Genomic DNA, 16,311 nt, shown 5'->3' on the forward strand with positions numbered 1-16,311 from the left:
ATTTTAAAAACTGTTATGCAACATTTAAAATATATACAATAAAAAACAGTATAACAAACAGTCTATTTATTACCCAGCTTCAACAAGAAAGTGAACATGTGGTCAAACTTATTTCATTGACATCTTTATTCTTCTACATTATATTCTCTACATTACTGGATTATTTTGAAGCAAACTCAAGACATCTTATTACTTCAGTTAATACTTTAAATGTATCTTGAAATATAGATACTTTAAAAAAGAACATAACCACAATAATATTATCACACCAAAAATTAACAGTAAAATTCTTAGTGTCAACAAGTATCTAGTCAGTATTCATATTCCCTGTTTCAATTTAAAAACAGTTGGGAGGTTTAAATCAGGACCAAAATAAGGTCCATATGTTACATTTGGTTGCTATGTCTCTAAAAATCTTTTGATATATAGTTTTACCTCCCCCTCTCTTCTTTTTCCTATTTGAAATCATTTCATTTGCTCTGTAGAATTTTAGCCTGGTTCTAATGAATGTATCAGCACAGTATCAATTGACATGTTCCTCTGTCTCCTATATTCCCCATAAACTGGTATTAATATCTAGATGCTTAAATAATTTTAGGGCAAGAACACGTCATGGGTGACATTACAAACTTCTCATTGCATCATATCAGGTGACTAAGATTTCTGGCTGTCTCCCTTTTTGCGATATTAACATAAGATAGATCAGTGGGTTCATGTCCTGTCAGCCCAATCCATTCACTGTAAAATTTCCCATTACCTTTCCAGCTGATGATTTTAGTAACCATTGGTGGTCACTGGTTTGTCACTATTTTGTCAGTGGTTGCTAAGTTCAACCGAGTTAACTTCTAGACTTATTCTGATTAAACTACTTCATACAATAATATAATTTCTCCCTTTGTTTTATGTTCATAAGAAATATGATATAATACTATTTCAGTTGTCACTTATAAATGTCTTTACTGAAAAGTATTTTGCTAATGTTGTTCAGCAAACAGATATACTTCCGCATTTTGTACTTTGTAAACATTAGTTCTTGTATTACGGTTGATAATTTTACTTTAACTTTCTCTGTGGCTGAAATAGCCCTCTTATTGATAATGTAACTCAATCTGGGAAGTAGATCAATCTCTAATTGACTTGGACTGAAGCAAAGACTACGCATCATAGGATCCTAAAATAACTGGCTATTCTTTTTCTCCCCCCCCCAAAAAAAAAAGTCTAGAAGAAATACACAACACACACACACACACACACACACACACACACACACACACACACACACACTCTGAAGACATTCCTCTTTGGATTATATGCAGTCTACTAATGCAAATCAAACATTTGACAGTGGTTAAAATGTGTAGGGAGTTTTTTTAGCTGTGAAAATCTGTAGTCTACACACTTTTTCCTGCTTCAGTTTTAGAGTGTTTTTCTCCTATTTAATTGTGGAGTAACACAACAGCAGCATAGAAAAATCTATGCAGAAACAGATTAGATTGATTTGTTATTAAATAGATTGTGAAGCCTCAGGGAAGATAACTATAATAACAATTCAGACACTATAAAGTCTGGCAAACTTGTCATGTTAGTCCCCCACCCCCATCCCTAGGCAGACATGCCATGTACATTTTTATGACAAGCTGATTAACTGCTGAAAATGCACTAATGGAGGGCCCTCACTTTTAGGTAGATAATCACATTTTCAGTTTCCTTTCCCATGCATCACTGGATTAGAGCTGTGTAGGGTAGCTCTCTGAAGGGTTAAGGATACATCACACATATTGCTCTTGTTGCTCTATGTCCTTAACCTGCCAGATGGTAACGAGAATGAGAGTTTACCACTAACCTTCTTTTATTTCATCATGAATATTAAAGTGATTAGATGAAGGAATTACAAAAAATTTCCCCCCTAAAATAATTAACTGCGCTAAGTACATTAGTGGCAACAGGCAATATATTTTTAAAGGTTGTTTCTTAGAGTTGTTGAATGAATCTTAGAGTTGTTATATGACCTCTTGTAACATGTTTGTGAATGACTAGGAATAGAAATATCAAGCACTTCAGAGTTTCCAGATAGGAGAGACAAAATAGTGGTAGCGGAGGTGGAGCTGGAGACGAGGACTCTCACAGATGCCTCTGTACAGCAAACATAACTTTTACCTAGATAGCATGTGTTTGGAGGGGTGCAGTGGCAACAAGGAGGTAAATGAAGTACTGAAGTCTTTCCAGCCACTTGAGACTCCAATGGAAAAGCAAGAGAAAAACACTGTCTTTAGGGGAAAATGTCATCCTCATGTTAGGTTCAGGTGTACAATAAATAAAACCAAATCAAAGCAAAACACACCACCACTGCCAAGACCAAAAATGAAACCCTACTGAAGAGTAAGAGGATAACATGCACAAAACATTTACTATCAAACTGCAAATTACGTAATTGGTGTTTAATGGCTGCTGTTTTCTTTCCTACACCATAATTATAAAAAGGGATTTTACCTAAGGATATGATGATCAAAGATACCAAGGTAAGGCATCCTGGGATAGAGCTAGGAGAGCCAGTGCAACCTCATCAACAGCATTCTTCACAAAATTAAAAATAATAAAATACAGGCATACATTTTATGCTGCTAGGAAGACACTTTATCATCTGGTTTAGTTATGCACAATGGTCCCTTGCTGATAGAAGGCAAATTTCTAAGCTTGTATCTTTGTAGCTCTAGAAAACAGCAAAAGCTAAGTATTTGGTGAATGAATTTAGAAAAGACGTCATAAATATTTGCAGAAAAAAACAAATGCAGAGTCATTAAAGAAAACGTGGAAATAGAAACCGAGAGTAATGTTAGTATAATCTGTTTGGGCTTTCACCTACCCTAAGTGGCAGGTTTGGATAATTTGAGATTTATTATTATATTATATATAGAAGGTTATTTCTTCTACATACGTGTCACTGTACTAAAATGTTCATATTCTATAAATAGATCAATATGGTGTACTTTGTTCTACAATGTACTAGGATCTGTACTATTTTAAGAAATATATCCAGAGTTATTTTAACTTTAAAAAACTAGCCGGGCGCGGTGGCTCAAGCCTGTAATCCCAGCACTTTGGCAGGCCGAGACGGGCGGATCACGAGGTCAGGAGATCGAGACCATCCTGGCTAACATGGTGAAACCCCGTCTCTACTAAAAAAAAAAAAAAAAAAAAAAAATACAAAAAACTAGCCGGGCGAGGTGGCGGACGCCTGTAGTCCCAGCTACTCGGGAGGCTGAGGCAGGAGAATGGCGTAAACCCGGGAGGCGGAGCTTGCAGTGAGCTGAGGTCCGGCCACTGCACTCCAGCCTGGGCGACAGAGCGAGACTCTGTCTCAAAAAAATAAATAAATAAAAATAAAAAAATAATGATAGAACCAAAAATAACAAGCCAAATTACTCATTAGAAAAATGAGCAAACATGAACAGCGGAGGACACTCAAATGGACCATAACATATGAAAAGATATTCAACACCAACAGCAATTGAGAAAATGCAAAGTTAAATGAAATAACGTTAGTTTGGCAAAAATTAAAGAGACAGTTCAATATTAAACATTGGCAGAAAGAAAGAAGGAAAGAAAGCAAGCAAGAGAAAATGAACCTGGAACGTTTTTACACTGCTCAAGGGGGTGCAACTGTTGAGCTACTTCAGAAAGCTGCTTCAAACCAGCAAGATCTAGAAAAATTAAAAATGTACATTCATTATGATCCAAATAGTCTACTTCTCATTATATATTTTCCATAATCTTACACATGTGAACCAGGATATATGTTCAAAAATGTTCACTTACAGTATTGTAAAACTTCAACAATGGAATGGCTAAACAGTTTAATGTCTATGGTATAAATATACAAGAGCAGTTAAAAGAATGAACTAGATTTACACATATCAATGTGGCTGGATCTCAAATGGAAAACATCAAAGTGCACAATGACACATAAACCACACCTACCATCTTTGATGTTAAAAAAAAAGCAACACAAAATATTGGTTACACAGGTGTTAATATATATGTATATAATATGTAAGTACTGTATATGTATTGACATAAAAGTATACAAAGTAATTTGAAACACTACACACTAGTGGTTAGCTATGGGGAAGAGAAAATGTGGCAAAGGGGACTTGAATTTTATGTTCAATATTTTTTATAAAAAATGAATTTTTAATAATTTTTAATTACGGGATGTGAGTACTTACATTTTCATGCTATTCTCTGCACTTACAATTTTTAACATTTCTCAAAACAAAGAAGATTTAAAAACACAGATAAAGAGAAAATAATAATAGTGATAAGAAAATACAGGATTTAAGAGCATTGGTGCTTTTATGAGATGATAAATGTAATTACTAATTCCTATAAAGCAGTGAAAGCAAATTTGTTCAAGCATCTTGAAATATCCTGTATAACTGATTAAAGTACTTTATCAATATGTACACATAATTTCAAAAACTAATGATGAAGAGTAAGGGCTAATATTATAATTCTTATTTTGATTCAATAATTCAATACTGCTAAATAACTTAGTAATATAATTATAGAAAGTGAACTATGAAAATTTACAGAAAATGAAATACTGTTTTAACTAAAATTGTTCTTTAAAAGATAATTAAATAATGGCATGATATATATATTTTAGATGTATGGGCCTCTGAATTTTTGAGAGTATTAGAAAAATTAATATAGCTGAGGTGCCTCCATTTTAACCACATATATTAAAATAGTCTTAAAATAATCTGAAACATTTATCCTATTAACCTGATCTTTTTTGTGGTTCTTCCTAACCACATTATCTATTTAACATTTAAAATGCTCAGTCTAAGAGACAGGTAATTTATTTTGGAATACTTATTTGCTGTGATTAAAATGTTTTGTAGTACAACATTCTAGGTTCAAAAAAGATTCTATTATGAAAGGTATCTTGTTTAAAATTCTACATGGTGACATTTTTAGCTTAAAATATGTTAGCTTACTGCACTACTGGTTGAAATACCTTGGGGTCACATGACCTAGGCAAGACTTAGTTATACTAGTTTAATTCACATGTGTGGAGATACTTGTCACTTGGATTTGTATGTCCCAGTTGAAATTGACTTGTGACTGGAATGGCAATGAGATATCATAATTAAAAATGCCTTCTGGAAGAACTGTGTTGAGCAAACTGCTCCAGATAAACAACTTCTGTAGAGCTGCAGGTCAGCTTTGACACATTTGGTATCTTTCAGATGTGGAACTCTTTACTGTGTTTACAACAGGAGTTGCATCACGAAAATGCAATGTTACCAAATTTGCTCATAAGAGCACCAATTTAATAACTATTCACCATAGAGATCCCAAGGGTTTCTGGTAATTATACTGAAATATTAAACAGTTTAGTCTTCATTTAGTCTGAATTAGAAATGAAGTTAGGGAGCTTTAGAATATTTGACCATTAAGAGAGCCACTAGTGACCAAATACACTAAAAAATTAAAACTAAATCATTACAGACAACTAACTCACCAATAAACAAGCATTTACTAAAACAGGAAGCAAAGGAGAAAGGAAAGGAGGCGAGCCCACATGAGAGAGTGGGAGGATGGGTGGACAGGCCAAGGGAAATCTCCCTTTGCTCTTGCCGCCTCCAACTTAAGAATGTCTAGAGCAAAGCTCTTGATATTTTTCCCTCTTAAAATTCAATACCCAGCAGCACTATTCGTAACAGCCGAAAACCGAAAACAACCCAAATGTACAGCTGATGAATAATAAACAAAATGTGGCATATCTACATGATGGAATATTATTTGGAAATAAAAAAGAAGTACCAATACATGCCACAACATGGAGGAACCTTGAAAATTTCACGCAAAGCGAAAAATGCCAGACACAAAAGACCACAAATTGTAATACCATTTATTAGAAATGTTGAAAATAGGCAAATCCATAGATACAGATAGAATAGTGTGGTTCTCTGAGGATAGGGAAAAAGAAAAAAGGGGGAGGGTTTTTTTTTTTTGGAATGATATTTCAAAATTAAGTAGTGGTGATGGTTGCACAACTCTGAATATACTTAAGAACACTGAATTGTACACTTCAAAAGTATGGATTTTATGGTATGTGAAATGTATCTCAATAAAATAGTTACTTTATAAAAAGCATGCTCAGGTTTTGCCTGGTGAGTGCACTGAAGGTCAAAGGGACAGAACTTTCTCAAACATTCTCCTAAGTGGTGTATTAAATAAGTAATAAACTTTTAAAGCACAAACATTCAATCTATTCAAAGATTCTTCATGTTTTAAAGAATACATTATTTGAAGAGGTTGATTTCTCAATGACTTAAAAATATTCACTGAAGAAAATATTTGAACCACAAAAAGGCCTTTTATGCTGCTGTCAGCCCTAAAATATTTTTAGAATTTTTAGTAATATCAATTGAAACCTGATGACCCGATCAAGTGTAAAAAATAAAAAGTCTGAATGGCAGTGGGAAATCAAATCTTTTCATTAAAAAAAATAACAGTTCTTTTCTTAAGTGGTAGTAAGAACACTATTTGTCAAAACTGTATGACCTTTTTGAAATCATAAAGATTTCTATTTTAGCAGGGCTTTAACCGAAAAAGGGAAGATAATCTTAGGAAGACTGTGAAGTTATTTAACTTCAACATTGCTACCATCTTCCTAATACTAGCAGCAGCCAGCCAAAGAATGAACAATGTGAAGGGACCAACTGCTTCTGAACGGGATAATCAAATTTCAAAATCATTCGCAAAAAGCAAAAATGAAAATCTAAACTGTGATTTACTTCCAAAAGTTGCCATTAATATTTTCTACAATTATTAAAAGGCCCAATTTTTAAATATATATTTTTTATTTCAATACAAATCAAAAGTTAGGGCTTTGTTTTAGTAAGGAGACAAACTACGATTTGTAAAATCAAATATTTGGAAACAATTTATGATGTACAAAGAAATAAACTTTCTCTTTCACCATTTACAATTTATTGAGAACTAAATAAAAAACAAAGATGAGATAACCAAGATGAGTTTCTGGGAAACAGTAACATTCCAAGTCTGTTGTCAAGAATAGTTACAGTTTTGAAATTCTTTACTATAAAATTTCAGGGATAGTTTCTAGAATTCTAAGATGATCATATTTTATTTATGAAATTTTCAATTCTAACTATATACTTTTAATCCTTCTAGTTTTTATTGTTTAAATTTTTTGTAGAGGTATGGTCTCACAACGTTGGCCAGACTAGTTTCAAACGCCTGGCCTCAACTGATCCTCCTGCTTTGGACTCCCAAAGTGCTAGGACTAAAGGCATGAGCCACTGTGCCTGGCCTATCCTTCCAGTTTTGCTACACAACAAGCTGAACCACTAGTGTAACTTCTCTGCTTGCATGAAATGTGAACACAGACCATACACTGTACACTGGAATGCTGAATTTATTTTGCAATATTTCTCCTGGCCGAATCTTTCACTAGTATGCACCTGCCATTGGAAGGCTGCACTAGTCTCTAACCTACTAAGTTAGCATCCCTAGGCCCCAAGCTATTCGGCACTTGGGAATTCTGCTGGCACATGGAAACCATTAAATTTGGAAACCATTAAATTTGATGTATGTGCTTAGCTGGGGAGCCAATGGGGCAAAGCTACCACCTGTGGGATTATGACTGAACACCTCTAAGTCAGAATCCCTCCCAGGAAGAGCCACACAGCAGGATCACAGCAGGGCTGTGGACCCTCAGTTGGCCTCGAATCACTGGTCCTGTCGTCCCCGCCAGCAGGCTACTTGGACGCGCGCTGGGACCCTGGTGCAGAGAGCCCCTCTGTCCTGGGAAACAGAGTGTGGCTGGAAAGGGGGCTGCCCACTTACCCATCATGCAACGCATGTTGGGAACCTGGCGCTAAACCATTTGGACAACCCGTTTCTGGGTTGGGTTTCATATGTAGCAGAGCAGCTCCCTCACTGTGATCTATTGAAAGTCTGCCCTCGATACAACGGTTTGTAAAAAGAAGAAAACAGAAAACATAAAAATATAAGAAACAAACAAAAAAACAAAACATAAAAAAAAGTTGTTTAAAGAATATCCTGGCATACAAAAGCAGGACATTAGGAACAAGATAAAAAGTTACCTGTGGGGAATTACCTCAAAATTAAATTTAAATTTAATTTTTCAGAAAGTATTTTTTGAAGAGAAAGAAATATAGCAAACTTTTAAAAGTGGTTGCCTCTTTTTGGGGGGTTCATGAAAATGTTCCATATGTCAGTTGTGGTGGTGGTGGTCATCACACAACTGCATGCCAAAAGTGCTAGTAAAGGATTGTAAAACTACACTACAAAGGGTTACATTTTATGGTAAGTAAATCACACTTCAATAAAGTTGACTTAAAATGCATAGTAGTTATCTCTGAATGGTAGAATCATGAATTTTTCTCTTTATACTTTCCTGAACTTTACAACTTGTCTAAAAGGAACATCATTTAACTCCATAATCAATAAAATACAGAGTAAGAATATGGTCTTGTCTACACCCTTGCATGCTCCAGTGTCCTTGGAGTGTAGGCATAAGGGGAAGTCCTAGGGGGAGTAGATGGGTACAGAATCTAAGTGGGCCCTGCAATGTGGGCTATGGGACCCTTTTACTCTCACTGTGTCCAGTGAAATCTCAACCCAACTAATGTGAAAATGATACCCCATCAATGATATTGCAGGGAATAAAAGAACAAGTTCCATGCTCATCAAAATTTGGATTTGAAGGATGTTGCTTAGCCTGTGGGAGACATGAGATTTAAAGGACATATTTCCCTCTGAGGATTCTGTGCTGTGAGATTTCCTAAGACAAGCTGTACATACCCCAGCATCCCGAGAGTCATTTCTGTTGCTAAGATGTATACACTATGCACCTGCACAATGACAGGCAACACAGGCCATCTCACATCTCAGCACTCATTGCCATCCATGACTCTAAAAGGCTCTACAGACAGAAACAGTCACGGTAGGCTGCCTGCTTAGTGGACCTAAAATTGATTCATCTATCTACATATGCTAAGTATTATCCTGGAGCCAAGCTGTAGTGTCAGAATTGGCCCCCTGGAGAATTACTTTTAGTTAAGGTGCTATTCCATCCATTTATATTCCATTTAACAATGGAAGAAAGAGCCCTATGAGCTTGTTTTTGTAATTTACTAGAAAGAGACCACTGAGGACACTGCTTGCCTCATCATACAGCGGTATGTTAATGGGGACACACGGGAGAAACCACTTAAGCCTCAGCCCCAGGAACGGTGTGGATCCTCCTGAGCAACTTAGTTTTTCTCTTACAGACACGTGAATTGTGGAATTCATTAGTGTTTCTGTCTTTAGCATGGCTATTAGGTCACTCAGAGCGAACGTGGCATGGAAGGTTACAACATACATTTTGTGTACTAGTTTATCCTTGGCTTCATCTTATTTTTCTAAATTTTATCTTCTTTTTGCCCGCATTTCCTTTTAGTTTTTGTATTTTGAAAGGTGTTTCAAGTACTTTTGGATGAGGTGAAATACTGAACGCATAAGCGACGATAGCATACTCAGAACAAATGCAGAAAAGCTTTTTCTTCCCTATTAACTGGTTCCTTTCAATGAGGTGAAATATAACTATACTCTACTCAATATAAATGCAGACAAACCATAACTTCTTTATTAATTCATTCCAAAACCAAACTTCAATGAGGTGAAATACTAAATACACTGATAACATTATCTGCACAGATAACTTTAGTGTACCTGGTCCAAATGAAGAAAGGCTACAATTGCTCTGTTAAATGAAGCCATAACGCATCTTCAGGGCTTTTCAAGGTTGCAGCGATTATTTCTGGTCTGATATATCATCTCTTGATACAGGCTTCATCAATTCCAGATGAAAGTTCATTATAATATATTGACAGTGTGAGTTTTATTAATTTTTTTTAGAAGTAAATAAAACCAATGGAAAAGTCATCAGAAATGAAGTTTTTACCTTGTTGGGAAGACTACTACTTCTAAAGAGTCATTAATAGAAAAAGTAAGGAATTTTATCTTAAGATGTTTAAAATGTTCTCAAGAAGGCATACTGCAAATAAACTGCCAATGATTATTATGCAGTTCACCTTTTTGAGACACTTCCTGACAGGTGCAAATTTATGCAGAGGACTAGTTTCTCCTTTTAAAATGGAAACATATTCTGGCATGGGTTAAAAATGAATCTTTGATCCTACAAGTGTGAGGAAATCAAAGTACTCACTATTAGAGCCACTCATTCGGGGAGGAGGATTCTACAGTTTATTTATCACAACATAAGCATAATTAAACAGGTATTAAACAGGACCTCATGCCACTGCTGCATCTTTCTTCACAGGGTGAGGCCAATAATGACAAAAACTTTGGATGGGTGAAAAGGGTGAAAACAAATCCTTTTTGTTTTCCTTTGAGTCATCACTGTCATCTTTGGACCAGGAAAAGTAAGAAAATCTTACAGATCACCTTACCAACTCTGCCACAGGATCCAAACACTAGGAAAGGTAACTGGTGATCAAATCCCCCGTTTTGCTGATTAAACTCATTCCATGCAAAAACGAACTGAATCAAACAGAAGCTCGATGGCCCAAAGTAGCAATTCCACTTTTAATTGCTACTTTTTTAGCAAACTGGAAATGGCAGACGGGTCTGAGAGCTAATTTCTGTTCTTCTGTATCCCTTAGATTCCGGTTCCAAGACTGACAGTTGGCATGCACTGGAGACGCAAGGGGGATCTCTCAAGTGACACAATAAAAAAAACCTTGGCTCCCCTAATGGCAAAGCACTTTTACTTGATGTGCCTGAAGCATCCTGGACTTAAGGTTCATTATCCATTCAATGATCATTTGGCTGGGAGCCCACCTGCTGAGCACCAGGCTCTGTGCCAGGCCATGGGGTTGGAATGGGCCTTACTACCTGTTGAGCAGCTAACACGCACAGGGAAACAGTGATGGGAATTCAGATGAGGGAGGTGACTTTTCCTGAGAAACTTGAGAAAGGTTGTAAAGAAGGGTAAGCATTTAGTTGGGACATCAAAAATAGATGGGAATTCAACATGAGAAGAAAGTAGGGCGATCCAAGTGGATCAGTTACCATTCCAACCACAGCTCAGAGATCACTGAATGAAGAAACCCACCTTACTCATAACCCTTAAAATTTCATAATAGATTCCTATCTGGCTGCCTGGTCTCCTTATTCTGTTTTACACATTGCACTCTGAAAAAAGGAAAACTTCCAATAACCATCACCACCACCAATAACAACTTTCAGTAGGTCTCCTTTAAAGATCCAATAAAGTTCTTCACAATTAAATGCCGGCTTCACCTTTCCAATTCCATAAGGTCCTTTTAGGGCATATCCTAGACACTGAGCCTCTTAGTGCTCCGGGACGACTGTAATGTGGGATCATATATGCCTCTGTGTAGATTTTCCTCCTTTCCCTGGTCAATCCCACTCCCATTTCTGCATGACCCATTCATTCACCCGACATTCACTGGTCGTGCCACAGTCACATGCCAGGCACAAATGCCAGGCACAAATGCCAGGCACTGAGAACCAGAGAGGAATCACAAAAAAGAGTCACTGACAGAAACTACTGCCCACAATATGTATTTTACTTAGAGATTTTTAACAAACATATGGAATTAGCCAGCTGAATGATATAACCTTAAAATTATTTAACATTTTAAAATTCACAAGTCCAGAACATAATCTAATAGCCATGCATATATCAACCACTCCTTCATTTAACAGTTGTTAACATTTTGTTATATTTGCTCCAGATGGCTCTTGAATAAAATGCTACAGATTCAGTGAAAGCCTAATTCCTAGTATCGTCCTCCTTTCTTCCTTTCTAGAGGTTCCACCATCTTAAATTGGTGTCATTCCAAAATATTTTATACTTCTACTCCAAATGCATACACTGAAAAAAACACCAAGTACTGTTTAATTATTATGCAGTATTGCTATATATATATATTTTAAATTGCTCTTAGATTATATCCTCCTATAGTTACTCTTCTGCAACTTACAGCTTTTCAAGTCTGTTTTGCAAACATGTCCATGTTGATACATGTAGATCCAGATATTTCATTTTAACTGCTCTAGAGTTTCATTTTAATTGCTTTAGAGTGTACCTATTAACAGTTTATTTTCCATTTCCGTCCTGAGGAATAAGTATACTCTTTGTAATTTTTTACTTTTGCAAATGATGCTGCAATGAGCATCCTTTGTATTTTACTGTGCACACCTGTCAGACTTCCCCCAATGGTATCCAGTTCTTGGAGTGTGAAACTCTATTCTTTTGCTCACTGATTCTCTCACTCATGGTCAAGTTTATGGTATGTATTTCAATGCATTTTTTTTTTTTTTTTTTACAAAATCAGAACTAATTCAGAAATACATGATGAACAAAGCACAGTGTGAAACTGTCCTTCCTACCCTCTTCAATACATCTTTTCTTATTTTTGTACACTCAGGTGCTATAATCTCTCATCTGGATTCCTTAGCTCTAGCGAAGGTATTTGTGTGTGTGAATGGTTGTTCAAATTGATGTTTTTGTGAGAGGATGAGCACTGACAAGTCCTATTCTGTCATCTTGCTGATGTCACTCATAAATTTGTGTTTTATACTATCTCACTGTGAACTCATCTTTAGTGCTGTCATTTTCTCTGCTGGGGACTCCTGAGCAATGTGGATAGTTACATTTGGGCTCCAAACCCACATATGGTAGAAGCCCGGGGTTTGCTAATCGTGGGGTCCTTTAAAGGACATGGCTTAGTACAGTGATCTTAAGTTCAAACATACCATCTTGAGCTCACACAAGATTTCATTCTTCGGCTCCTATATGGGTATAAAACCCACCTCTAGTGCTTACTTTGAGGTTTGACAACATCTCCTACAGTGGTAGCTCAAGCTTCTGGCTCTGGCTTTCAGTGCTCTTTCTAGTTTCAATATCTGGGGATTTTCCCTCCTCTTGTGCCATTTCCTCTAGGTATTGGTCTTTATTATTGATATACCAAGTATTACTAGGAATTTATCAAGAGAATTTCTATTTTAATTTAGTTAGTAATATTGCCAGAATAAGAAGTAGTAACAGAATTCTGTTAAATGTTGAATCACTTTTCCATTAAAATATAATTCTGGTTAGAAAAACAAAACCAGTTGGTTCATACCTTTTAGAAATATATAATACCATATTATTGAGTTTGTGAATTGTTCTTTTTGGTGCTAAAGATATGGATAATTTCTAAAAAATATTATAGAGAATTAAAGCTAATTTTTGTTTTCACAGTTTTAATTTCCTTAACAAATTATTTCATTGGGTATTGCAAAGTCTGAGTTAGAAATTTCTAATTTATTATTTTATACCTTGCTTATAATTCTCTTCCTATAAAAACCTTCCTGGATATTTATAAAATAATTACATAATCTTGTATTTGTTTTGTAAAGGCTTTGGTGACCTTTATTTATATGCTTTATGCCTTACCAAACATACCAAATACACAACTGTTAAGAGAGATGAACAATTCATACGACTATAACTTACCAGCCCAATAGTTTAATGTTCATACCAACAATCAGTTAGAAACAACAGACAGCATTCTATTCACTAAGAAGTTTTTTTGCCCATGAGTAACACAAGATACTGAAAAGCAGAATAATTATGAGGTTAGAAATGACTGAGAGAAGTTATTGCAGGCATGTCTACCTAAGCATAAGCAGATCAAATTTAAAACTGCAAACAATGAAAGCATTTTACAGTAGGCTTTATAGAAATATGTAATTATTAAGGAAGAAATCTATAGGTAGGATAAGCAGTGATTTAACTATTTGGAACATGTAGTAATTTTTACAAGAATGATGCTTTTAAATAGCATGAGAGGTATTTAAATAAAAAAATAACAATCATGACTATGTTTTTTACAGTAATGCACTCATTTTGTATTTACTATATGTGAGTAAAGTAAATTATTCCTTATAGTAATTAGTTTGTGTGGTAGTTTCATAGAGTTCCAGAAAAACCCAAAGTAAACTGGAGACATTTTTAAAAGTTAATGCAATCTTATTTAGAAATATTTCTTAGTTAAAAAAAAATCAATACCAGGTGTTCAAAGCACCAGCCAATTAGCTTTACCAAATAATTAGCAATCAATCACAACAACATCCATTAACTGTGTGGACATATGAGGAATCTGAAGGCAGCACAGTAGCTTTTGCTACAGAAGCTTGCCAATGCTATAGAAAACATTTTGAGCACAGGACTGAGGGACAGTTGATACAGCAAGAGGCTTCTCAAAATTAGAATAAATGGACATTTTTGGTTTCAAATTATGGAAGGCAAGTTAACAGTAACAACACTAACAGAATCATTTGCTGCATACAAAACAACTTAATAAGGCATGTAACTTGAGTGTGCATAAAGATGGAGCCATTGGCCCTGTACCTGGTGCTGGCGATGCTTGGTGATTCTGCTCCAAGCCTACATCTTTCTAGCTGACTGGCAACAATCTGCCTTTCCACTTCCAGTTCTCGGGTGAGTCGCTGAAACTGAAGCTCCTGTGATTCAAGGAAATAAAAGGCATATAAGGCACCGAAGTATGCTGCTCAGGCGGATATATGAAGTAATGCATGTCACAGGAAACACAGGAACGTACCCATAACATACAGCTATGGTGTGGCTTTGTGAAATGCAATTTGTGGATGAAATAAATGACCTATTGATTCCTAGCTTTTTCAAATCTAAAGGCAACAGAATATCAGCCTTTGTTTGGCATAGAAAACATGTAGATCTTCATTTGCCTTTTCTGATTTTGGTTCTAACTGAGGTCTTTAAACAGTACTTCTGCTATAGAGCCTTATTAAAGTTAAGGCTTCCAGAGACCTTACTTAATGTATCTACATCAGAGGCACAGCAAACAATGGCTAGTTTTTATATTTCTCATACTATATGTCAGCATAGTTTAAAAAAATGTAAATCCCCATGATCAGAATCACTTTACCATGTTTGATATATAGTCTTTTAATTAATAAAAAAAAATGATTCCAATGCCACAAAAAAAGTCTTGCTATATTTATCTATAATAAAACCAACAAAAATTTGCTGTGTCCAAAAGCAATCATATGCCACCATGCAAAGGGAGAGAAGGAACACAAGAAATGAAAAAGACTAAGCCATAACATGGAATTTAAAATATATTCAAAAGCTGGAAGAGTGTCTACAGAAATTATATTCTTCAATCTACATTGCAAAGTGAAGGCAAACAAGTTCTATGAAAGGAGAGGATGTTTTAACTTTATTTGTATTTCTCTCATTGCTAGCTTGATGGGATTTTAATAAGTAGAAAACATGTCATGTTATAAAATATCTAAAGATCAAGTATATTCCAAAGGTTTTAAGCCACAAATAGCATCTCAAGCTCCCCTGTGCCATATTGTCTCCTCACAAGTCTACTCAAAGCAAATGCTGAACTGTAAGTAGTTTAATTTGATGACTGCTAGTTCAAAATACCAGACATATGAGTATTAAATCTAGAAACTATTCAGAAATAAAACGACCTAAAAATATTACTTATGATTATATGTATACGTTTGCCATTAAAAATTTTAATTGAAAAGTACATGAACTCCCTGTGAAATCAGGCAAACATGTAATTGCTTGACAGCACTGGCTCTGCAAATTCCACAAGCTATTCCTAGAATAATTTTTAAGAAACAGTCCCTAAACTCCTTACCACCTTCTGATACTGCGAATCCTTTCCTAATGATCCCAGTTGGTGTGGGCGTATTGGACAGGGCCTAGATGAATAATAGCTGGCTCAATAATGCTGTACAATATGATCATAATCGGTAAGTGGGACAATGCTTGCCTCTGCCTAACAATTCTTAGGCTCTTAATAAATGTTCAGTAACAAAAGACTAGATAGACATAAATTGTTCAGAATTCAGTACAAGGCTAAGATCCAATTTGAAAATACTATTATGCTTAACTCACACTTACTCTTTCTTTGCTCTGTAACAGTATCATTTTTTTGTGTGTGTGTGATAGACTTCCATTCGTTCACTTCTTTTACTCACTTGTTATTATATGCATCTTTTCCCACAAGACTGCCTAGTTCTATCAAGCTGGGCCAGGAAAGGACTACTCGGGAATCCCAAAATGTTCCCCAAGCCATCACATTACCTTCGTCCTCTGAGTTCAGTGGCTACTAGGGATTGGGAGCTGGAGTATTGTCCTCATTTTGGGATGGCCAAAAGTTACCATATCAG

The 16,311-nt window shown here is 35.6% G+C and overlaps 1 protein-coding gene across 10 annotated transcripts in view; it reads right to left on the reverse strand.

Moving 5' to 3' along the window:
* The window catches only part of PKP4 (plakophilin 4), a 228,895-nt gene that overhangs the window by 90,621 nt on the left and 121,963 nt on the right, over positions 1-16,311 (reverse strand). For all 10 annotated transcript variants that reach the window (XM_030916540.1, XM_030916537.1, XM_030916543.1 and 7 more), the window contains one exon: positions 14,489-14,601. In XM_030916540.1, coding sequence (XP_030772400.1) covers positions 14,489-14,601 — 113 coding nt within the window. The remainder of the gene's footprint in view (positions 1-14,488; positions 14,602-16,311) is intronic.

Source organism: Rhinopithecus roxellana, chromosome 14 (genome assembly GCF_007565055.1).
Source record: "Rhinopithecus roxellana isolate Shanxi Qingling chromosome 14, ASM756505v1, whole genome shotgun sequence".
Lineage (NCBI taxonomy): Eukaryota > Metazoa > Chordata > Mammalia > Primates > Cercopithecidae > Rhinopithecus > Rhinopithecus roxellana.